Below are 27,136 nucleotides of genomic sequence, written 5' to 3'. Positions count from 1 at the left end.
TTTCACACCAACGGAAACCGTTCTAAAAGCCTATCTGAAACGTTACAATATGATATTATTATCATAACGTTCGTGTAACACTATATTTGTACTAAGGCCTGAAAATTAGCATAAAATATGTGTGTTGAACTTAAAAATTAAAAAAATGTTGTCTCTTGAACAGTTTTGAAAGTATCAGTTAACTCCTTTAAACTCACCCCTTCAATTATGATTACAAACAAATAACCATTTATTTTAACAGTTTATTCTTCGAAATATTTTGTTTATTGTATTTCGACGTTTGCTTATGCTAAAGTACATGTACCATCCGTACAAGTATTTACCATTTAATATTTATTAAATATTAAAAAGAAATGAGCATTATGTGTGCATATTAAAATATAATTTTTGATACATAAGTAAACATTGTTCAACTTACTTTTTAATATTATAAAATATGAACATAATACTGTCTTTGTAAGCCCTCTGGTAAAATGTGCTTTTTAAAACAATGGCTTTGCGTCGCTTTTCGGCCGATTACATATTAATAACAAGACAAACCTGTATTAGTTTTTGTTGTTTTGCTAAAATATATTAGTTTTAAAAAAAGCATGGTTTGTCATCATAATATTATGGACAACGTTACAGTAAAATTTAGGGGAGAGTTAGTTGTTATAATTTTGAAATGTGTATACCTATTAAGTTTTCCTTACTTTTTTTTCGAATGAATGTTAGTACATTTTAAAAAGTAACTTCTTAGCTACATTTAAGAATAAAAATAAATGCACATAATAACAAAAAAAAAATGTTTCACTTCACCATGTCAAAATGTAACAACTTGCCCCGATGTGGGGTGAATTATTACATTTTGTTCGCAAATTTTTATAATACAAATTTGTATTTTGATGAGGAAGGAATGAACTTTTCAAGTTTTTGATCTAATAAAGTACCTTACAGGTACGATTTTTAATATTAAGATCTGCTACACGAACAAATCGGTTGAGTGGCTTAAAAGATATCATGGGCACAGACACATAAATATAAAAATAAAAACACATCATCTATCGTGCTAATATACATTTATCTCTACCATACACCAACTTGCCCCTGTAACAACCGACCCTGCTCTCCCCTGCTATATTTCATTATCGTCTCATTGGGTAGGCACAAGGTCGTTTGGAGTAATAATAATTAATGTGCCGACAAATTTGCATTGAAATTAATTGTTTGATCGATGAGCGCCACAATTTCCGCCTCTCGGGTATTTTATACACGCTTCCGGTCTTTGTTTTCTTAATCGACGAACATTTCTTAAACCGTTGGCGTAGTCTAATATTTGAATCCCCGGCAGTCATAATCTCCAGGAACATCTTAAACGCCAAATGGTGCGGCATAATTGAGGGTTTTCCCTCATAAGATACACCTAATCTCACCTAATAACAGCCAGTAATTCCCACGTGGCCACGATATACTAGATATATTACAGTAAAAATATAGCATAATATAATTACCTTAGTTTTGAGTACATTTTCATAACGTGTTTTTAGTAGGCTATAAGAATATATTTTTAAGAGAAATTATTGCAATACGGTTCTTAAATGGTACTACTAAATATGCCTACTTTCAAAACATCAGACTAACATTAACGTTATGATATTAAAAAATTTGTACATTGAGTGGTAAAATGATTATAAATTAATTTAAATAGTAAACGAAACCGAGTTATAGTCGTTTTGTTTTTCGGTTGAACGGCTTGTATTATTTGCGTTTTCAACGATTAACGAATGGCAAATATACTTGAATGCAAAGAGAACTGGAGTATTACAATAATAATTGCAATTCGAGTATCATCAAACGCACGTTGTGTATTATGTACACAACATATAATAATATGTATTATTCCATTCTGACTTCAATTCACCCTTTAAATTAAGTACAATAACAATATGTAAATAAGAGGCCCGCCAAGCCAGTGTCAAGTACCCGTCGTGAAGGGCTAATGATCAGTGTGATCGCATTTCGTTTTAACCGGTATAAGTTTTGAGGTATTATACGGTTTGTGCATCTCATCCTAAGTACTCTCTCTCTCTCTCTGCATCTCTCAGTTTTCCTAGCAAATCGAAATCGACGCTTATAGTGCTTATTGCATGTATGTTAATGCTATGTGTTTATTAAATCAATTAATTACAATAAAAAAAAAACCAAACGAATAACTTAACTAGCTTGAATTTAGGTAGTCGAAAGGCTAATATTGGATATTTAATTAAATTTGTCAAAGTTAATTTAATCCGCGAAACTATTGCTTTTATTTTATTTAATTTAACATTCACCCGAAAGGCCTCCGGGAAAAGGTTTTTATTTGACAGTTTACGGGATACCTTTTTTTTTTATACACTCATGCAGAATATAACCTAAACACAACTCCATAATTATTAGATGGGTTCTTTTACCGGGAAATATATTAGTAACGTATTCGGCCTCGACCTTTTTTTCGATTCAAAGTCGAAAAGGTATTTATTTGTTTTTTTCGTTTTATACTTAACGTTGACAGTTGACAGAAAAAGCTAATAGCAGATACATTCCGTTGTCAAAATAAACCCAAAATTCGCAAAGCTGACATTCTGTCTTGTGATCTGGGTTTTTTTCTCTAGCCTACAAAAAAAAAATACTCTTAGCTATAAACATTTAAACGCTAAACCGATAGTATATTCCTATATTTGTTGAAATGGCGTCAGTGTCAGTTTTTTTTTTAAATTTACTATTGTGATTGATTTTTGCAATAATAGACTTTTCTTCCTTTTTTTAGTTGTTCTTTACATTCACAACAATTTATTATTGTTTTTCAATGTCTGTACTGCCTTTATGTTCAAGTAGTGCAGTAGTTTTTGTTACTATAATTTATCTGTTTATAGTTTCTTAAGCATTTCTTAAAATATTATCTCTTGTTGAAATTTTACACAAAAGTAAAGGGGAACTAAAAAAAAACTGCTTTATGTGCAACTTATTTCGTTTATCCTAATACGGTTAGTTAATATTTTTAATATCATAGAATATTTCAGTCCATGAATGCTCTAACACGTTTTAACTCGTTAATTCTCATCTTGACGGATGATCATTTTAAGTAAGCACACACAAAAGCAAGGTGCTATTATAATTTTAATTTAGCCCAAAATTACTCAACATGAAAGCTGTTCGAAATTCCAGAAAATAATAGTACGCACAGGTTGGCAGAGCTATTTATTAAGTATTCGATAATGACATCCAAAATGTCCTGCCTCCTAATATTTACTTCTTTAGGGCAAGGTAAAATAAGATGCTTCCATTATGAGCTCAGAGAGATTAATGCAATACGTTTCACATAATGCAACATTTTTTTTTTTAATTCCCCATAAACTACTGTACTACTTGAACGACTTTGAACATAAGTTAGTCAGCTTTGTTCAGTCTTACAAGACGTAGAGTTCTATAATAATAATTGTTGGAATCGATATTTCACCGTACATATAATATTGTAATATGCGAATGTTTACTTGGTAAGCACAATTTTGCACGGTCACGTACAATGTACACCACCTAGTGTCTATCGCGTTGTACAAAGTAATTTGTTATAATAATACTATGTAGTGTGTCGGTAGGTTAAAACGTGATAAACACTAATGCAATTTGTTGGGGTTGTTTTTTTTTGTATTCGACTCAAATGGGGTTTTATTGGTTTTTCTACCGGTGTTACATTATCGCAAAAAAAAAAACTACATACACACACGCTGCAGCAACCGTCGGTACTTCAAGTTGTGTTGCTGTTTTATACAAATGCAGATATATGCGCACTTTTGCCGTTAACCCCATTATTAACAGTATAATATATATATATTGTACGGCGGAAAAATAAATCAGACTCGAAAGCCGACAACCGCACGTATCCGGTGTACACATCTCTCGGTTAAAATTGATATGCTCTCGACGACTACCGACACAACACAAGAATAATGTTTTTGTTTCCATCTCTCTCTCTCTCTCTCTCTCTCACTCGTTCTAAGGTAGTATGAAAAAAAAAATGTACATAATATATACTTGGCAAATAAACACCTAAACTGCATCAACTGCAAGCAGGTAGGACACATAACGGTACGTTGCGGATGGTTTATTCAAATTATACTTGCTCGACTGAACGGTATTGGGGTTGAACCCAAAAACTATTGTAATTAAATCTTGGACGTATTTTCACTATAGATGTACTTTATTTCTGGAGTTATATTCGAATGTGTGAATGGTGCAAAAGTGTATTAACGCGTATACCTGTACATGTTCAGTACAAAAGTCTTAGATGTATGGTAAGCGATAAACTTGTAAACCTCGACCGAATATCCCCCGAGGACGTTGTTATATTACTGATTAACCGAATAACATAATAAATCCTGTGAACGGTATTGAGGCTCACGGGAAAAAGTACTGCGCTGTTTATTTATAATTAGGTATTATATTCTCTGTAGCTGTTATCCTTTATTTGCATAGGAAAGCGTAATGCAGATATATTTAATTAATTTATCGAATGAAAAATAATTTGCCGAAAACTACTTGGACTGGTCAACAAAAAAGGTTTCAAAAATATTAAATTTAACGTACTATAGTTTCGGACGTTTTCAAAAGTCGACAGCGCTCTGGGAAATACCACAAAGGTAAATATTTGGCAATTTTATAATATTGGAAAATAACATACACTTAAAAAACAAAGTTCAAACAAACATTTTTATAAAAAATGTGCAATTATATTATTAAGACGTATTGAGTGTCTTACCTTAATTGGATCAGCCGGTACAACGTCACAATATACAGGGTGATCCACGTGATGTAAGAATTTGAAAATTACTTTTTTACTATACTAGTTGCAGGTACGAATATTTTATTATACTTAGAAAAACGTGAACCTTTATCCCTTGTACGTAAAAGAAGTATGGATTTCATTTTTTCAAATTGGAACATAATATGTTTTTAATCCCAAATAAATATGTAGACAAAACATTATGTACTGTATCTATTATACATTTTTCTTATTTATAACATTCTATTTTTCAAACTTGCCGAATTCTTTTGTTGTATTCCTGTTCGAATTTCGGGCCAACATGTTATAACTCATCGGTGCTGACAATATTAATGTATTATCATCATCGCCTTTGCCGTCACATACCTTTCAGTGCAAATAGACTTTAATATGGCGGGAAAATGGTAGGTATTCCAAACGAGTGGAATCCGAATGGAACGGTATTTTATATTTTTTTTCCCCTGACAGACGACTTTCGGTTTGTTAATATTGAGGGTCTAATAATATGTTTGTAAGTTAGGACTTCATAGTTAAGCAATAACTTTTGTTTACGGGTAGGTTTAATGGCAAATAAACATGGGAATTACTCTGTTTGCGTTTAAACTTAGTGTAGTGAGCCCAAGTAAGGCACTGGTCAAAGATGATAAATAGATAGATTTTGTGGGTTGTTGGGCCAGAATAGGTTTATTATTAGTTTGTTAAGTTGGAGGCATTCCTTGGAACTTTTTCATCGTTGATTATCATATATTAACAGCTACCTACTTGAGTAGAAAATATAAACATTATAAACACATAATTAGTTTTAACTAACGAGAAAACATTTATTTTTTAAAAACTCAAAAAAAAATTAACGATAATAATCTTTATTGTTACAAATTGTTTATTTTTCTTTGGTTTTTAAAATAGCTAATCAAACTTTCAACCAAGTCGACATCGCTCAATATTATTTATGTAAACGTTCTTAAACTTAAGGTAGACAGTTTCCAGTTCATCCTAAGCCATTTGTTGTTATATTTTATTAAATTATTAACTCGTTCATGCAATGCATAAAACTACCGGCAAATAATTTAATTTGAAATACGCTACGATACAAATTTGAATATTAAATTTAGTACAACGCCAGGGTTTTGCTGATTAATAAATTATATACTACTTGACTTGATTTGTTGCGTTTTACAGTCAAACGCGTTCTGATTGAATTTCCAGAGAATCATTAAAATATGCTAATTTAATAATTCTTCGTTTTTTTTTTAGTCAGAGGAAATAATGTTATATTAAAAACGTTTTTATTCAACAGCGTAGTAGATTGTCCCTGTAATATATTGATTTAAACTATAATACTATTTATTCAGCATTTTTTAATTATTAGAAATTCTAAAAAATTGTATTTTGTTGTTTGATCAAATATGACCGTTGCGTTTAAATCATTACACGGCCTGACAAGAACTTTATAGTTTAATTCCACGTTTGAGATAATTAATATTATTTAATTACCATTTTCTTGATTAACTGTTGAGTTATAACTTCTGATATAGTTTTAGATTTTTAGTTATTTGATATTTTTTACGTCAAAACCGTGTATCGTTCTGAGCCGAAAAATATTCGAACGCACTTTAAATTAACTCGCCTGAAAATTACATATTCACACATTGAACCTTTTAAATACAAGCCCTCGATATATTATGTTTAATTTATCTAATTCCTTTTTAACATGTATAATATATCTTATGACCGGGAATCTGTTAATTGTGATAAGTGATAAGATATCCAGAGGGGAAACCCCTGGCCTCTCCTGATCGCTTATCGGCTGAGCGTGTCTTAAATTCGTCTTCCAGCTCCCAAGTACCATACAAGTCATATTCATGACCCAATGTCTTTCCTTCAATGGAAGAATTAACCCATGTACAAAGTTTGTTTTTGTCTCATTCCTCTTTTGATTTAAATTTTTGTATTTTTTTCAGATTTGTTGGTTCCTCCCATCAGGGCCGGTTCGGCTAGGTCCAGCCTGAGTGAAATGTCCGGGGCCAGCGGCACGTCCACGGGCACATACTTGAACGAAGCTTCCACGCTTGTGCTGGAGACGATGGAAAACAATGTGAAAAAGTAATGTTTAATAATTATACCGTGCATGCATCCAATGTACTTTATGCTCGAGGCGCCGCCGGTGGAAGAATGCGAGTTAAGATTTTTAGGCTTTTGAGGGGTTGCTTTAGTATAGTGAAATGGTCGTTGACTCGAGTGAGTCAATCTCACGGCATTAAGGCCTGCGGCTGTCCGTCGTTGACCTAGATCGTTATTAAAAACAATTTTAAAAAAAAAAAACTTGACTTACTCGAGTGTACCCATTTTGTCTATTATGCAACGTATGTTGAGTACATTAAAAAAAAAAAAAAGTAGTCGAGTAAGTAGATATTACAGCGAAGAACGGTCATGTAACGTCTAGAGAGAAAAGCAAATATTGCTTGAGAAAAATATATTATTCATGCGAAACCGTTTATAGTTCTGTTTTTTTATTTTGTAGTTTTTTGAGATGGTTTAACAGTCGGTTAGTTGTTGATGCTCTTATCAATAACTATTTACCCTAGTCTTAATATGTAAGTCGTTACACGATATTCAGCCGGTTTCGCCAACTACTATTAATTACGCTCTTAAAATAATGGTAGTTAACAATTCATTTAAATTTATCATCTGGTTAAATTAATTAGTAAGTTTCATCGTAACATTATTATTATTAAATTCTACCATTTGTCAAGTTAACACAATGTTAGTTAGGTTACCAACGTGGTTACGTTGATTCCAACTTTATCATTGGTTATCACGAAATGTGAAAACTGATAAGTGATAATATTACAATTTTATATCGAAATCTCAATTAGTAAACTTTTTAACAAGCTTATTTCGACTGATTAACTTAACCGTCGTTTTCACTAACTAATAATTGTTGAATTTAATTAACAATAAGTTAATTACTTAACAAATGCTGGTGAAATCGACTGATTGCATTTTTCTGAAAACACAAATTAAGCAAACAAGATGTAATCTAGCGGAGTGATCAAAACAGTCGATTGGTCATTAAACTGGACGTTTAATGTCCAAGCCCTTTGCTGCACCGTTTAAGTCGTATTAGACTGTTTTCTTCGAGCCCTTTTGGGTATCCTTTAGCGTTTTGACCACTACTATATTTCTACATAGATATAAATTGTACTGGCTAATCTCGGCGGAGTCGTTTTTCTTCTATCATTTTACGAGCAAAACAAAAAGAAACCGAACCGAAGGCGTTGTTTGTTTAGTCAGTTTTTTCTTCTTCATAGAACCAAACGCAGGTGATCCGGCAATGGGCACACATAATATATTATTATTTTTTTTTGTACCTGTACCGCCGTCTCGTGCGTGCCGTCCATTAATAACGTGGGAAATAGCCGTAAAAGTGTGTGTGTGTGTTTTTTTTAGTTTTTAAAGCTAATGACTTGAAAACTTTACGGAGGCGTTTTTTCCTCGAACGGTGGTGCCATTTTCTAATTTTTCCACTTTAAGTAGGTACTCGGTAAAGCCAAGCATAATATAATAGCCTACCTGTAATAAATCCGCAATATGACAAAATGTATTATACTTGAAAAAGGTTTCTCCCCTTCGCACAGTACACAGTCGGGCATCATTCGAGTATATTTGTATTTATATACTACATTATTATGATAATATAAGTATTCATCGTGACCCTCCATAAGTCTGGATCTGATACATAATATTATATATCCGTTTTTAAACACCCAAATTTAAAAAGGACACTTAGTCGAGCCTCATTTTTCACGATGATAAGCATTCTCCTATCCGTTTATCAAAAACGTTTGAATATTTTTTATGTTTTTGCTTCATTAGTTCATTTCACATATTGTTAAGTGAAACTCAATTTTGTTTTTTTTTCTAAATCAGTACACTATCAAGCTATTTTTTTGCATAAGTTGATCAACCATAACCACATTAAAAATCGTACAGGATTTATTTATAGGAGTGGAGAGGAGTGCTAGGGTAACTTACTTTGCCAAACATATTTAAATAAAAATTCAGTTTTACCTAATCAAGCCATCTTATTCGGCCAACATTAAGCGCGAACCGTGAGGAATGAAAATATATAATTTTTCTTCAACGATTAGCCTAAAATTCAAATTTTTCTGTGCATTCGACTTATCAATCACCAGGTGTTGTGAAGCTCAGTGAATATTGATCTATGAACACAAGCGTTACGGCTCTTATATACATAATATGTATAATATATATATATATTATTTTATTTGTTTACAGATATTATTTGGTACCGTTTACGTTGGCCACCAAGAGGAAATGGAAGAGGGCCGGCGTGAAGCTCCACATCTACAACGAACATACCTTTGTCGCCAAACACTTGTCCAGGTAGGTCATTCAGGTACCTGGTAATCATTCCTGTTGGTTTTGAATATAAAAATAATTTTAAAAAAAAACGACGTTCACGTTCCATATAACGTCTATTTTTACACGGTTTTATGATTTAAACGGGCAAAACTTTATTTGAATATTGTAACACTCGATATAACTACACAACCATCGTTATGTGCACCTGCTATGAACACCGCTTGCAAATTGTGCTTTCCACATGGTGCACTCCCACCGTGTAGGATATGTTAGGAACAACGTTAATGAATATTACAATAATATTATCATACAAAAGCGTTCGGGCCAACATTAGGCCGGATGGACTAACGGTTTTAATTGAGAGGGAGGGTAGTATATATAAAACTCCATTTCAATGTCATTAAAAAACAGCAGCTTCGATGGTTGAAGTTCGATAGTTCGATAGTTCGATGGTTCGATAGTTTAGTGGTATGTCCGTCTAATTGATTTTCCAGAAGACGGAATAAGCGAAAGAGCAAAACAAATAGAATAATAACACAGATTACATAAGACCAGATGGTGCACTGAAACCCTCCACAATTAAGTTTGCCCACATTCTAAAAATGAAAATATAATATGTTATCAAAAAAGATTTATAATTATTGATGATAGCAGTCAATAATTTCAGTGATGCGCAGTTCTGACACTCTGATTTGTCATAAATAATTGTATTTCTATCTGTATGGTTACTCTGAGTTGAGGAGTGCTTTGATTCGTTAACATTTTAAGCAATTCCAAGAGTGCACCGTCTGGTTTTTTATAATCTGTAATAATATAAAAATATTGAATTTTAAATATTCCATTGGTTTTTTTTGGGGAGGGGGTTGGGGAGGGTCGGTGAATCGAAACAAAGTTCTGAGTAACTTTTGGTCCCTCTTGCTTTAGCCTGTAGCTGTTGCTTCATTATTATTAATTCACTCGTTTGATTATTTATTTTTCACGAACTCAGTCGACTCGCTTGTCTGGTGTGCGCAAAATATTTTCCCAGGCGAATCGGCAAACAAGGGTACGAATGCCGGGACTGTTTGATCAAGTGTCACAAGGAATGTCACGTCAGAGTGCCCAACCCGTGTACGAATTCGAAAATTCAAAACATAGACCTGTAAGTATACAATCAAAACACGGTGGAGTCAAGTATATAAAAAAAACCCAAGCTAAGCGCCTTCTTCATTACAACGAAAAACATTGAAGCAAACGATAGGACTAAAGTCAGTCTGTCTAGATAACACAAAAATACCGTTCAATACAAATCTTGGTGATGAGATATCAATGACAACAGTATCTTTAAAAAAACAATAATGTTTTAAGAAAAAGGGTAAAAACTTATTTGATTGGATTTTTTTCTTTTGTGTGGCCATACACATCCATGTTAAAGAATTCAACATTAAGTAAGAAATAAAAAAAACAAAAACATATCAATGCTTTCAACGACCGCCTCAGGTCATGGCCACTACATTGTCATGCCTTAAAACTCGAGTGTCTTAGATGAACTCGATCAGTTCTAAAGTATAAAGATCTTTCGATGTTGTTTTTCTTGATTCCTTCTTCGACTTACTTACCTTATTTTTTGGTGGAAAAACTGTTTCAATTAGTCAAAACGACTAGCTACAGCTTCCATTTGAATGAGTATAAAACGAAAAAAGAATATTATTAATTTATAATAAAGTAACGATTAACTGTTAGGATATGAACAACCCGATAGCTGACATTGACTCTTCACAATAAATTATTATTAGCTTTTTTTTTTGTAAAAATCTGGTAGATTGGGCTTTATTTTATGGACTTAATAAAATAAATATTGCCTGAACTCTTCTTTTCTTAATTTCCCATCTTTATATTTCTCCACGCTAGTTGATTTTTTCAATATCAATAAACCTTAACTTATCATGAAATCCTTCAGGCAACCTATCGGGCAGTACCCTTCTTTAACAGCAAATATAATCTAAACAAGTGATGATCCTCTCAAGTCGGCTTTCATTCTTCCGCTTATATAAATCTGATCTCTTAACCTGACCTAACCTTTTTAACGCACCATATCTTATCAGGGGATTCGATCGGTCATCGCCTATCAACCAATCGTCCCTAGTAGCTCTATTATTAGATGTATTTATCATTGCCTATCTAATCCACATGAATTGGACCAAATTCTTTCCAGGTTTCAAACAACAATCTATGAGCAGGTTTGTTAGTTGTCAACAACGCTAAACATGTTGTTTTTGTTCCACAATCGATTGGTTTTATCATTTGTGTCATCTTTAAGGTATTATTAATTTATTTTTCTTGTTTTCAGGAATAATCTTACGGTATTGCCGTCAATATCGTCGTAACGATACGGATCCAGCACGTTTTAGGGTTAAATAATACACACAACTAAATGTACATTACGAATGAAGAAAACATAATAATATTATGTGAGCATGATAAAAGGGTTATGCAAGCTCCAAGTGGATATGACGACGGCGAGACTTACCGGCCAGGAATAGGATGTTGGGAGACTACAAAAGAACATGATAAATTGAAAAAGCAAACATTCGCCTAGTGTAAATAATTATATACTTATGCTAATAATAATATCAATAGTAACAATAATATTAGTTAAATATAATTAAATACTAGTGCTTCAAGCGTGTGTGAATAATAATTAAAAACATATTTAAATAATATATTTATATATATATATAGAGAGAGAGTATAATATATTATGTATATCTTGTACTAATAAACAAATAACTTATTGTATAATAATACATAAGAGTGTGCTGTATATTCTTTTCTATATCATATTATTATTTGTATCCGTCGAGGCAAATAATATTATACTATCTTTATAGAGACAGGCGTAGTGCTTACAAAAAAAAAAAAAAGAAGTATAATAATAATATTAAGCAATACTTGTGTGTATTTGTGTATATAAGAAGACTGTGAGTCAAAAACAAAACGATAATGTTAATAAAACATTTTTTTTTTTTTAATTTAAAATTGTGCATGGTTAACAGAAATCGTTTACAAACAAAACTAATCAAAGCTATAGTATTGTAATAATCTTGTAATATAATTATTTTAATATACATCGAAAATGTAGTTAAATTAATAAATACTGTAGTAATTATTATGCTAGGTACTATAATAATATAGTAAATATATATCATAAACAAACTACTCTCGGTCATACTTACCGGATACACAGGTATTATCATTGTTAGGTACCTATCATTGCACAGGTCTAGTCTACAGATAGTTGGTGCTTCGACCAACAAACCCAGCTCTCGTTTAAACAATATCATCATAATCATAAACATATATATTAACAATAATATTATATTATTAAAATATTATATTGTAACAATTCAACAACGCTAACATATAATATATTATAATATTAATATTATTTATACACCTTGTATGTTGTTTTGGTCAACCTTCTTGCCTTTTTCCCTTGCCACTTAAACACATAATTCAATATTAACACATACGTACGCTTATGAGACTTAAAACTATATTTTATACTGTTACGCGATAATTATACAATATTGACTAACCTATCGATAACGGGTATAAATTATATTTATAATTAATCTTTATTATTTTATTTATATATATATATATACAGAGTGTTCCAGCATGAAAGGTAAGTAATAGGTGATTGGACATCTGGGATACCCCCAAATAAGCCCCCCGTTTTTATTTTTTTGAAGGTTTCGACAGTTAAGTAAAAAAATAATGACCTGAAAAAACAAAAAATTATTCCATGTTATTCAGTGCAAAAAGCTAACCTTAAAAGAGGGGTCACATCATTTTCAGTCCCTTTCGGCCCCTAACTCAAAAAATGAAAAGAGGAAAATGATTAGAGACCAGAAATAAACGATAAGTGATAAAAGATAAATGCTAAGGCTTAATTAATAAGAGATAAAAGAAAAGATATAATTGGTAAGAGATAAATTATGATAGATTAGTGATAAATGATAAGAGATAGGTGCTAAATGGTAAAAGATTAAAGATAAATAACTAGAAACAAGAGATAAGAAATAAATAATAAGATATTAGTGATAAGAGATAAATGATTAGAGACTAGAGGCAACAAAAAAAAAGATAAGATAAGTGGTAAGAGAAGAGTTAGGGGCTGAAAAAGACTGAAAATGATTTGACCCCTCTTTTAAGGTGAGTTTTTTGCACTGAATAACAAGGAATAATTTTTTTTTTTTAAACTCATTATTTATTTAATTAACTGTCGAAATCTTTAATTTTTGACTTATCGAAAAAATGAAAACGGGAGGCTTATTTGGGGGTCCCCCAAATGTCTAATCACCTATTACTTACCTTTCATGCTGGAACACCCTGTATATATATATTGTAATCATCGATGTAACGTCAAAAAAGAAATTTTTCTTAAGTTTATATATATATTTTTTTTAAATTCTTAATTATACATAAAATTGAATATAATTTTTGCTTAACAATTAAAATTAAGATAAATTCGCAATGATATTTTTATCAAATGCAAAAAATATCGTTATAATTATTAATAATATAGATTATATTTTTTTTTTGTTCCGATATATAGTTTTAATAATAATGTAGTTAATGTTTTAGGTTTTTTCTGTGTGTATATATATATTTTTTTTTTTTAAATGAATTTTTTTTTTTAAAAACCACGAGCAAAATTATTCTGGTTTCAACCGGTGCCAGTATTCGACGTTCTGCTTCGGTTTGCTCAACATGTCTTTCCAGTGTTGAGCTTCCAACTGTCCTGTGGCGTTTTTGTTGGCTATCAAAAAAAAAAAACACACACACACACATACAAACACATCCGTCGGATTAATATATTTATAATTGTTAAATTTGATGTACACAATAAAACATAGACCATTTATAATATATTATGTATTGACTGTTATTTTATCTTTTCAAAGGTCAGAAGCCACCAAATGCCAGCACAATCGTGTCATACCTATGTCCAAAAAAAAACCTTTTTTTCCCGTACCATCCATGATGGTCGTCTAATCAGATTGTCAAGTACATTTTCCATTGCTCTGAAAAATCTCGGTGTGCGGCCTGATTCGATAACGCTGATTAAAAGAACTTGTCGGGCTGTAATTTTGTTTTCTTTTTTTTTTATTTGCACATCAATCTAATATGGTCGACCAACGGTGGCTTAGTGGATGGCCATATGCTGTCTTAATTAAGAGTAGTCCGTTTCGGTGGAACAACGTTCGACAGAAATTAAATTAAGCACCGGCAACCCATGTTCACAAATAATGTGAAGTTTTGTAACTGGCAGACGGGGCAATTTAAAGGGTCCCCTCAGCCGTATAATGTTTAATTATATATTATTATAGTCTCACAGTCGTATGCAAAGTCCCCGGGGAGATGTAGAGGGAGGTGCTTATCGTATTCCAATTGTTTGAGAAGCCAACTTTGTCAGAACGTTGATGGGCGTATAAAAGATTAAGAAGACTGTGATGTTAATCGACTCGTGCGAAACGCCGTGGCTCTAAGTAAGGAAGTATTCGAATCAAGTGAAAAAAAGTTAGTCTACTGACTTAATACGTCACCCGGGCAAAGCCATCATCTATCGTCGGTCGAACCCGACATAATTAAATGTAGCCAGAAAAGGGGTCTACTTTAGGGGTGAGAAGTTACCCTGCTATAAGAGAATAGCGATAAGAGGCATCACCAATAGGAGTAGAAAATCAGCTAATCGCTTTTTTTTTTCTTGGAACGAATGTTATAATAGTTTGTTTTCTACTTTGGTATAAGTAGGAACGACTTTCTTTAATTTTATGGATAGGAACGAAAAAAACATTTGTTTTTTTTTTAACTGCAACTTAGAGAAGCTAAGTCCCGAGTAGCATGAACCTAGTTATAGCTGCTATAGGGACGATCGTTGTACAGGGCAATCCATTAAGTTTTTACAAGTGCTTATTAAAATCAAATATACAATAAACAATTGATTTAAATCATAAAATACAGAGGGATTCATTACGGTTTAACTGTTGTAAGATAACAGTTAACTAAACTGTCTTTCGAATTGGAAAATCTATTAAAATGTAATTATTTTCAGAGAAATAGAGTGTTTTATGTTTAATGGAGCGCTGTGTTCCACAAAAATTAACCTTTTTCTTTTTCTTACTCGTTATGGTTCATATTTTGTTTTATTTTTCAATACTGTGAAAATTTTTAACTTCATCCCTTATACGTTGAATTATTAGTGACTTCGTTCTCCTAAATGGGACTAAACTATTTTTAATTCGATATATGTGTAGTATAAAAGTGAATTTTACTATTGTCGTTTGAATTTTTAATCTTCATCAATTGGTTCGCTACTTATTACGTTAGTAATAGCAATTAAAAACAGTAATAATGATAAACATTCATGTTTATGTTTCGATGCACTTCACTCTATTTCTTTTACACCCGAATTCATTGAAAACTTTTAACTGATTAACATTTTTAATTAATTAAATGAAACAATGGTGGGAAACAAAAGCTCGGCTGTGCCGTTACAGTTAATATTTAATGTCGAATTAAGACTACAGGTATATCTGTAGATCTATGCATATCATCCCCGAAGGAGGGTTCAATTTTATTGTTTTTTTTTCCAGTAGCTTTACTCCGATCATTATATAATAATTTAAACAATCAAAATAAATGGGATTTTTATGCGGCCTCCGTGAGCCCCACATTACTGGATTATTCATTGAAGGTCGACATTAATTCAGCTTGTACTGGCCTCAATTTGGAAAAATGTATAAAATTGTAGTATATAAATTTATTAGCAATTTATCAAGCAGACCTGCAAGTGGTTTGCCTGTCAGTCAGACTGTTGTCAGTCGGTCAACTCGAATACAACCACTCTGTGTAAATGTACCCAATTTTTTTTGAAATTTTATTTGCTATTAAAGTTTTCCCGACTCAAGGTCACATAATCTAATCTTAGTGTATACAAAACGACTTACATGATATCGTGATTTTGCCAATGAGCTCGTTACGTCCAATGTTGTCGAAATCCATGACCATCACTTCCAAAGCCGCCTCCCTGAGTTGCTCCACCGGCAGTGTGTACTCGAATTTCTCATCGAACACCGGGTTCAAGTTGCACTTGTACACAATGCTCTTGCGCTTCTCCACTTTCTTGTCGCCAATGTGCAACCAAACCTTAACGTACGGGTCTAAACAGTACACACACAAATATATTATTATTATTATTACTGTGTAGTTTTCCATCGACGGCACTGATTAGGTCAGTATCGGTTTTATGATAATAAAAATGTATAGCTGGACTATTAGCAGCTCGGGTCCTTCGAAGACCGTTAAGCTGAAGAAGAAGAAGATGATAGTTGGACTATAGTTGTGTAACTATCCGACGCTGGATAGGATGCGTTAACATCCATAAACAAATTTAAATATGTATTTCAGCCGCTTTTTACACAGTTATTGTATTTTTTAATAGTTTTCAAAAATCGCATGGTCTGTAGTGCAGTAGTGCCTGTTTTGCATAACTAAAGATGTTGAACAAATAGACCAAGTACTACAGAGGATGATCATAGTAGAATGGTCACAAACGCAATGTAACACAATTAGATTACACATTTTATTTTTTACTCGAGATAATCTTTTGTTTATCCTTTATGTGCCCCATTAACGTGGAACGATTTTTTTTTTAAGAACTATAAAAAATTACACCACGGTGGGACGGGAACAATTTTATTTAAGGTGACTAAACAGACTGTATATTTGCCAAAATGAAACTTTATTAACGATAGTCTTTGCAATGATTTGTGTACTCAAATAATTTGATTCCCCATCAAAGCGTTTTATTTTAAAGCGATTTCATCAGCTTTTATCTAAGATACGATTTTTTGAAATTAAGCACTCTATTATAACTTCTTAGTAAAAATTTACTGAAATATTATAACTCTATGGTTCTTATGTAAGCTACTTATAAAATATAAAATAAACATACGGCATCCCAGCTTGCTGGTGGCTTAACACCCTTTTTGTTTGTAATAAAACAAGAATTTCACACTGACAAAAAGAAACACTTAGCACAAATTTCAGAAGATCCTATTGGCCATAACATTCCACCCCGAATAACATAAAACGAAACAATTGTGTTATAAATATTTTTACAATTATTATATTATAATAATAAGATAGGAAAATGTATTATTGCTATTTAATTTAATTTTAATTCACTTTATTTTTGGCTGTATTGCAAACAATACAGTTTGTACGCAATTTAGCAGTGTTAAGTACACATTAAAAAACTTTTTTGGACATACATTTTTGGGAAAGTAAAATGTTACCCGAGTTCTTGTTTTTTCGAAATTATATTATTTTTGTCGAGATTTTTCGTTGAAGTATATTATTATATATATATTTTATGCCTTGGGCAAAGAAACATTAAGATTAAAAATATTTATAACGTTTGCACGATACATCCAGAATGAATTATTAAGATTTGTTTGCGTTGTTTCACATCAGTTCCTGTATAATTTATAAGAGCTACATTAAAAAAAAAAATTAAAAAATTATAACAGTAATTGTTTGACTATTTCCCAGTTATACATGTAGTGTATTTAAGCGTATTATACTTTTCTCGTGCGTTAAATAATTTAAATTTACTTCTTGTTGCCGAGTAAGTACCGAGTTGGTTGAGCTTTTAAGATTAAAAGGAAAAAATTAAATAAAAAAAAAAAAAGGTCTGCTCGAGCAAACTGGAAACACACGGAGTGTGCTGTTGTGAATTATGAGACGTTCATAAATCTGTTTTATGTACCGCATAATAATATAGTAATAATAATACATTATTAATGTACAGTTTGTTTTTGTCATACACAGGCAACCGAGCTGCTTATTATTGGTAAAAAAAAAAGAAAAAAAAAATAAGAAATGTTATTTTATACAACAACTCTCGGATCAATGGTTATTGTCTGTTGGAAACGTTATTTATAAAAAAAAAAGATTATGGATCCGCCTGTCGGTGATACAGCATAATATATGTACTCGCTTCGAGTGGGTTTTCAATCATTGGTTTTATTGGCAATAAGCTTTTATTCCTGTCTAGCTAGCAGTAGTCAGATCTCATATTATTATTTGTAGATCATCAAAATATAATGATAAATCCCCGGCATCATCTGGGTGTAGCTGTTTTTTTTTTTTGTCTTTTTTATACACCAAATACCTTCTACCTGTATACCTAAACCGCTCGGCTGCTTCGGCATGTCAGTGTCGAACAAATTACAATGACAATAATACCTGTTACGTATGCCAACCATAAGAAACAGAGAATACTAATAATAATATGTTTACTGGCTCGTCACTCGCACAACAGCTATATTATACAACTTGCTTGTAACAACCGTTGTCTGACAACGGATTAGTACGGATGATCGCCCGTCTACTTGACTCGCATACGTTAGTGAAATTGTTATTTGGATTGATCTTTTTCGGATCTAGACGGTCCTGTTGCACAGGGTTCGAAAAGTTAGCAAACTAAAGACAATTATTTTCATACATCCGGCCCTGATATGTTAGATTTCTATTCTTTCAACACTAACTAGAAATATATTAAATTCTCCAATAATAACTTAAATGACATTAGCTCGGGCCACACTCGTGTCCTCGTAAAGTTAAATGAATGTCAGACCCCTTATCCTATACATCCTTCTTTATCACAAGGTCCAGTAAAGCGGAAAGAACTTTCTGAAATTTTGCAAAACCCTACTAATCTAAATATTTCCCCTTAAATCAAAAACATAGGTAGAAAAATCCTCAAACTCAAGATATTGCTCACTCTGGAAACTACCAAAAACTTACTTAACATATTAAAACAACAGCTTCTAATCTTTCGGAGTACATTTTTCCAACATTTTCAAACTACATATTGACATATATCCCAACCCTGAACACTTAGAAAAAGTTAATTTTTTTCATTAATTGTCCTCTCCCAATGTCCCTACATGCAAAACATACCTCACCAAGCGAAGTCAATTTTTTAATAAATGAACTCAAAGAAGGGAAATCACCAGACCATGACCTCATAACTAATTAAAAACTAAAAAAATCGACCAGAACAAACAATTGTTCTTATAATTTACATTTCCTTAGGAAACTAATACGTGGTCCTATTTTGACATAAAACAAAACCACACGGCCGCAACATTATCTCTGATATTTGCCACATGATTTAAATGGATATAATGCAAGCTTAATCACTCCCAAGGGAGAGCGTAGTGCGGTAAATTTTCAACCATGTTGGCTGTAGATAGCAGTTGATAAAAAAAAAATCGCAGTAATAACAAATTAGCCAAGGAGATTTCAAATAAACTGATAGGCGGTTTGATGGTGAAATTTTAGATTTATAAGTTCCAGCGCAGACGTTGATAAATTATACATTATCCGATCAGACAAGCACAGGTAAATGCATTGGGTAGTTTTGGCCTATTATGAGAGAGGTGACAGCCGACGTTTAACAGCCTTTTTTTGGCCCGGCTTTTGTGTGGTACATTCATGTATTGTTAATGTAGCATTTTATTAAGTTTCTTCCCGTGTGTATTCTATAATGTGATATTGAATAAACCGCACGTCTTGGGCGAGAGAAAAAAAACGCTTGATAAAAAATCGACCAGACCCGAGTACACGCGCATAAGACGATTTGGAAATTGACGGGCCGCGGTGGATTCTTTGTATATTTTTTAATAAAAAAATATGCACTGGTAAAATAAGCTTCCATACGGCCACAACGATATGGTGTTAGTCAAGCCCTCTCTCTGGTTGATTAAACCTGAAAATCCACTGTGGGCTCGTCTTCAGCTGGTAATAGGCGAGCAACACAAAAACTACACACAAACTTTATTTGTAACTTTTTGCGATGGTACGCTTCCAGCCTTAACACGCACACATTTTGTTCGCCAAAGGTCATTTCTTATTTGGACCTATTTCAGTAAGGTTCTGGCGAAACATAGACATTTGGCACATGGCGATAATTAATAATCTTAATTCGGGGAAATTGCACGCAGAATAAGTTTTTAAGATTGGCTTAAGTTAAGATTTCCTTTATAACTTTCCTTAAATCTGTTCGTTTGCTATGACATTGTAAAGATTTAAATTTAAGATCGATATTCATTCGGTTTTCACAACAGTAGCACAGCAATTTACCATTAAACAATAATATTGATTGTGCAACGGCCCTCTACAAAATATATTGACATTTTTGCATGTTATCAATGGATTTTTTGACATAGATATGTTATTGGGCTGAGAAATTTCATGTCGTCATTGTCATGTCACCATTTTCGCGTTACACTATCACGTAGAGATAAGTGATAATGTGATAAGATACAAAATATGAGTGATAAGAGATCCATACACAATATCCACGATTAAATAGTTATAAAGTAATCGTATAAACGATAAGTAGGTTTTTTTTTTTAAATTATTCACGTTTTGTTACTTTAAATGGACTGCGAGTCGTTTGCGGCAATATTCGTTCTGCTTGTTAATTATTGTTATTTATTTTTTTTTCTTACTCTTCCCCCAAAACCGAGGCATTTGTGTCAGAGACACAAGCCGCAAAACCACCACCACATCAACCAGAAGTTCTTAAAACCGCGTTCGCCCTTTTTATAAACACCGTTTGGTCGAATACCTTTGGTGTTGTTTGTACACAATACACACATAAATAACATATTTATTCTTTTTACCATAATATTATCGTGGTCGGTATTCGCGTCAAAGGCGTTCGACGAACAAATTATCGGCAACGATATACAAACATAATATGAAGGAAAAAATAAATAAATAATAAAAAATAGTGCCAGTCGAACATAAAATAAACACACAACCGTTGCCGGGTTACAACGGGGTTTGCGTGGAAAATATTCCAATACTCCTGTGAACTATAATAATAATGCCTACATAGTAATATGGTAATGTAATATACACCGAGGTTATAATAATAATAGTACAGAAAAAAAAAATACCGCGTCGCGGATAATAGAAAATAGTCCAATATTGAATAAGTATATATTTTTAATGCGCATAAATCACTCAACTGGCCTGGCCGGTCCTACGGCATTGTGGAACATAAATTGTATATTTCCACAACAACAATATTATTATAATATATTTTATTATAATTTACGGTTCCAGAAAGAGTATTGGGAATTTATGGCAAACGTATCTATCCCGTTACGGTCTAGGGATAATAATTCGTGGGTGCACGTGAAAAAGGGGTTAAGTCAACAGCTATGAACTTTTCACGAAATGGAAAATAAGGTTTAGAAGAATATTATGTAAGATCAGGTGGTAATGTTAAGATAAATATTTTTTTAATAGGATAATAAAACAACATGTTTTGTGCTTTCTGTATAAATTAGAATCCATAAAAATTAATAACAAAGTAGCTGTTATAAGTTTAAAAAAAATAAATTTACTTAAATCTAATTGAGTTGAATTTACTAATTTTTTTTTAATTAAAGGGTTAATTATTTTTTATATTAGTCATGTTTTAATTGTTAATTTTTGTCACTTTTAGCTTTTCTATAATATATTTTACTAGAGTCTATTTGATTTGGCTCAGCAATTACTTAAATTGGTTCTTCTTGAACTGGATATTGTTCATCCATTTCGATATCATCTTCAACCGTAACTGGATATGTATTTTAATGATATATTGATTATAGTGTTGTGATTAAAACACTCTCGATATCATGGTGTAATATGGCGGGAAAGTAGACATAACTCTTTATTATCACTAAACAAATGGTTTGAAAAGATTTAAGTCAGTGTAACAAATGACATAACTCTTGTTACACTTAATTAAATTGTAAATTAAAAAAAAAAATTAAGTCGGCTTATCACAACATACACTGCAATAGAACATTTTAAACTCTCTAATGGTTAGTATAATTTATTGTGTAGATATTTCCCTATCGTACAAACTCCTTAGCAATCATAAGAATTCAACGATAATTGACTAATGACTATATTATCACAGACAAGATAGTTTCTTTTTGTCTAATCTGTGATATTATTACTGGAAAATTTTACGCTTGAATCTGTGGTCACACTGATTTCATTTTCAGTTATGTGACGTCATGTTTTTTTGTTTTCATGTCTAGTGAGCTATCTGTTATGTATAATATGTTATCATAGTCAATAGTATATCGTTTAAGTATATAGAAAAACAGTTTGCTTTCTTTTTAACTTGTGGCCGATCGATAGTTGAATGGAAAAGTTCAGCAGGAAAAAAAACCATTAATTTTTCAACGTTTTCTGGCCATCACGATACACTACATGACTGGTCGACAAATTGTGAGTATACATTCTATATTAATGAGGTATCACATTATTATAGTTGCTTTTTCTTGTTTTTTGTTTTTTCGAAACTTTTTAAAACTTGTGTCGCCGCACAATGGTAGGAATAAGGTGCTTAGCTGTCCAAAAGTTTTGGCGCCAACAAATCACACATCATTTATGTATTATAGATGTAATAACAAAATATTTACTATAGCCAACAAGTACAGCTAAATTGATTCATTTTTTCCCCTAATGGTCATTTCAAATTCCTCTAGTTCCAAATCTTGTATATCTCGCAGCCTATCTTATATCTTTATTATCAGAGAAATATATATTTACAATCTGTACAGTATGTACATTAAGTATATGCAATGAAAGTTATCGTTCACGGACAGACAGATTAGGATAAGAACTTAGATTTAAATGGAAGTTTGAGTAGAGACAATTTGCTAACTACTGTTGGTATGTAAGTTTTTATTTGTGATGTACCAATGGGCAGCCGACAGAGGTGGTGATTGAACGCAAACAGATCAACTATAATGCCTTCAGAGTGTTTGGAGGTTTGGCCCATGTGATCAAAATATACCTTCAATGAGTTGGGAAATTTTTGTTGTACTTACGCCCGCAAAGTTTTTGAAATTGCGCTATATACAGCGTTTTGCACGAAACTCTACCTTTATTATATTATATTGATTTCCGAACAAAACTTAGTCGCGTTGACCGTCCCGGACTTGAAAGAAGTTTTATGGCCGGGTCGTTTAGGCGAATTAAAAAAACTTCACGGCACCCGTGGGATTTGATTTTACTTTGTTGGCCGTGCACCAGATAATACGGTTCTGGCTGATGTTCTTACATAACGCTAAGACTTGAAAAACAAAAACGTCTTGCTTTGTAAACCTCGATTACATTTTTAACTAACTCAAACTTGGCCGAGTTGAGATCCGCCCCGTGGACTGATCTCCTCTTTTTTGTCATTTCACGTTGTCTTACATAACCTTGTATACCATCCAAAAAAAAAAACTTTTTAATATTAAAAATTACAACGACTGTGCTTAACCTAAATAATATTTATTTATTACATGAATGCACTGCGATGGAATAAAAGCCATACCGCATGGCAGATTTGTGATTTTGCTTTTCATATTATGTTTTAACGGATAATCTATCTTCTAAGAAAAGTTCCTACCGATTGAGACACACAATAACCCAAATGGCTACAAAAAAAAACCCCACTATTTTCAGTACAGTTTAATTATTTCTTTATGACTACGTGTTATAACCCGGCGCTTATGTTTCCTAGTGAGTTGCATTTTTAGTGTGATCTGAAAAGCTTACCAGATTTTCCGTTAATGTCCATGGCCTTCAGGTTTCTGGCTTCGATGATGCCCAGTGTCAAGTTGTTGGTCATCGGATTGTACGACAAGGATGTCAGCAAATGGCCGCATTTGTCCTTCAGCGGTGCTGTCAAGTCTTTCCAGAACACCGGTTTGGCCGTAAAATCCACCTGGCCAAATAACCGAACATTAGTAATTTATATATTTTGTTGAGATAACATTAGCAGATAAAGTAAGAGAGAATAACGAATTATATAGCTTGACCGTTGTAAATCAATATAAGGTAAAATTAAATATTACAAGAATTGTAAGTAATACAAGTATACAGGCTGAGCATTTGATGTGACTCACTAGGTTTTTTTCCTTAGTAGGTACATATTTTACCACTATAATTTCCAGTACTTAGAACATTTTTATCTTTATCCCTTATACATCATAAAAGAAGTATGGAGTAGGTTTTTTTTTCAAATGGGAACTATATGTTTTTATTCCATAAATATGTAGAAAATAATTTTTAAGTTAAGTTAGCGTTTTAAATTTTAATTTGTATCAGTCAGTTAGTTTGCTATGACTTTGTAAAGATTAAAACATAATATGTTTTCATTTAAAAAACAAAGTCCATACTTCTTTCACGTACAACGGACGAAGGTGAATATTATCTGAGTGTTAAAAAGTATAGTAAAATATGTACCTACACAAGTAAATGAGAAACATATTCATATTTTGAAGTTGTTGTTTTGAATATTTTTTTTTTCCTGTTTTGGACAGCACAACAGGATGTCCTGTCATACTATTGTGTTTTTTCGCGACACCGTCAATGGATTTTCGGTACTTAAGGCGAAAGCGATGACTTAAGATCATCGCTCGTAAGACGTAATAGATTTTAGAGGGCGATTTTTTTTTATTTAAAAACAAAAAACCCACGACAATGGGTTCGTGTAGGCCACGGTCTTGTACTGAAAGGTTTACTGGTTATTAAATTCCATAACAAAGCGAGGTCGCGATAAGAGGCGAATTTCGTTTTGTTTTTATATTCTTTTTTGTTAATTATCACGGTCGGGTGAGCTCAGCGTTATTCTGATGAACTTTTGTCGGAGAGCGGTTTCGATATAGTTATTTTCTTGAGCGCCATTTGGTTAATGAAGACATTAGGCGAAAATAATGATGTACAAGCGGGGCCGTGGTAGAAAAACGGAGATACCGAAAATAATTACTATATAATCGTTTTGGATTACATTCTTAATCTGATAGAGTAGTGGTTAAGGCGTATAGTGATCGTTCGTTGGAATTGCCGAATTCGTCGTCTGAAAGCGTTTTGGATATTTAAAATGAAATAAATTAAACGCGCGTTTGTAAACAATATATATTATTTTGAAATTTCCGTTTTACACTAATGACTTTTTCTAACGACTCCCAGAATTATGTCGGTTCCAGGATGGAAAGTTCTAATGTCTGAATAATTAGGTTGCCAGGTACCAGAAAGAAACTAGTAGGATTTTAATTGTTGTTTCATACTGAAAAAGGTTGATTTATCGATACAATTAATTAGTTTTAAACCGGGTGGTACATATTTTTAAACATTCATTTTTTTTTAATAAAAAAATACAATTATTTTGATAGTGTACACTGTACAGGGTGATTCGTTTTTTTTTATCGCCACGCTGTAGGTTATGGTTGCAAAATATACTAGCGAGTCTATTTTTTTTTCTCGGTATATTATTACACTCGAGCTGCTTGTTATATAGGATTGTGCCGGGAACAGTCTGCAGGCAATTTTGCCGTTTCACTTGTGGCGAATTATACAACGCAGTTTGGTAGCAAACACTTGGCGGCCAAGATTGATTGTTCCGGTTAACGAATAACGATGCACTCGGAATTTGTTAAGCGCAATGTGCTGTCGGGTTTACAACCTAAGTCCGGGACCTTTGCGGAAAACGATTCGTGTATAGGTATAGGTAGCAAGGTGTTGCCGGCCATAACGATCTGTTACATTCCATACCGTCTACAGGGTGATCGTAATAACGCGAAACACTCGTTTTTCACAATGCATAGTTTTGCAGCTGTATACACAGCCGTTAGCACAATATTTGTAGTCAGGAAAAAAAAACGATTTAATTGGCTAAAATAACGCATCGTCTCCAAAACGTCTCCGCACTGGTCGGGACGCTAACTTCAATGGATTTTATCTTGCTCCAATCATACGTTAACAACTATAAAAAAAAATGATTTACTTTTTGGCTACTGCTTTACTATAAAGTCAACAATCTTCTAGAAGTTATTGACTGGGTCATAGTTAACTAATCACCCATACTTAATATTTAACCATTTGTACATAGATTCGACCAAGCTGTTACTTAGAACCTATCTAACACAACCTGACCTAAGAACGGACATCCTAAAACACATTTGCAACAAGTTAAAAATACTTAACCTAACTGATTTCACTAAAAAAAACGAGGTACAAAATACAACAAACAAAAGTTCTTTTAAAAGTACAAAAATACACGAACGATACGCCGGAAAATATGTTATAAAATAATAACATAAAAAAAAAAATGCTACTTTTTAAATTTCATAAGTTGGTAAGTGCTTTAAAAAAAAAAACGTGCCGTTTGTTATTTCCGACGACTTTGAAAGTTTTGATTGGTTTTTAATCGCCTTGCCGCAGTGAGAGACGTCGCTGTATTTTTTTAATTTTATTATTGACTGTAAATACCATTATAGCAGCAACGTGTAGTATACATCAAAGATACAGAAAAAAGTGTATATTATTTATACATTCAAGAACCCGTATATGCTTTTATTTGAATAGGCACCATTACGATGTAGGGCGCACCGGATTTAACACCGAGTGAAGTACATCAAGTAAGTGATTTACAGCGTTAACGATGGTGGCAACTGTTGGAGAGTACCTGCCTATCGGGCTAGCACAATGTGTCTCGTTGGGTTCTCTCTTTAGTATATTATATTCCTTTTGAAACGAAAACTGTTACAATGTCGAAAGAGGGCCACAGGCACTCGACCGGCCATTGAGGGGTCCTTTTATTTTTTTTTTTTTTCGTATCCTGGTTCTAAATTTTTGGATATATTATTCGCTTTGTACTGTGGCTGTACGATATTATTACTAAGAGTATAACAATATCATACACTCGAACGTATTGCCATGGAAAAAAATGAATAGTCTCTTGAGATTCTTTTGACAGAAAAAAAGAAACGATAATAACGTGAACTTATAACGCATTTTTAATCGTTTAACTCTCGAGAGCTGATAATGATT

At 32.5% G+C, this 27,136-nt stretch overlaps 2 protein-coding genes across 2 annotated transcripts in view; one reads left to right on the top strand and one right to left on the bottom strand.

The window, feature by feature from the left end:
- The window catches only part of LOC126839795 (uncharacterized), a 40,466-nt gene extending 28,536 nt beyond the window's left edge, over positions 1–11,930 (top strand). The window contains exons 12-15 of the mRNA XM_050575205.1: positions 6,760–6,901; positions 9,098–9,205; positions 10,173–10,325; positions 11,514–11,930. Of these exons, the coding sequence (XP_050431162.1) occupies positions 6,760–6,901; positions 9,098–9,205; positions 10,173–10,325; positions 11,514–11,550 (440 nt within the window). The 3' untranslated portion in view covers positions 11,551–11,930. The remainder of the gene's footprint in view (positions 1–6,759; positions 6,902–9,097; positions 9,206–10,172; positions 10,326–11,513) is intronic.
- Positions 11,931–13,776: 1,846 nt separating this feature from the next.
- The window catches only part of LOC126839796 (synaptotagmin-7), a 107,737-nt gene continuing 94,377 nt past the window's right edge, over positions 13,777–27,136 (bottom strand). The window contains exons 6-8 of the mRNA XM_050575206.1: positions 23,861–24,029; positions 16,180–16,392; positions 13,777–13,988 (exon numbers count right to left, since the gene is read on the bottom strand). Coding sequence (XP_050431163.1) covers positions 13,885–13,988; positions 16,180–16,392; positions 23,861–24,029 — 486 coding nt within the window. The 3' untranslated portion in view covers positions 13,777–13,884. The remainder of the gene's footprint in view (positions 13,989–16,179; positions 16,393–23,860; positions 24,030–27,136) is intronic.

Source organism: Adelges cooleyi, unplaced genomic scaffold (assembly GCF_023614345.1).
Source record: "Adelges cooleyi isolate 19-005CV unplaced genomic scaffold, UGA_ACOO_1.1 ACOO_flye_CR_arks_rails_tigmint_CR_PRNA_307, whole genome shotgun sequence".
In the NCBI taxonomy this organism is placed as follows: domain Eukaryota; kingdom Metazoa; phylum Arthropoda; class Insecta; order Hemiptera; family Adelgidae; genus Adelges; species Adelges cooleyi.
The sequence above is the reverse complement of the archived record's forward strand: the minus strand, read 5'-3'. Positions and strand labels throughout refer to the sequence as shown.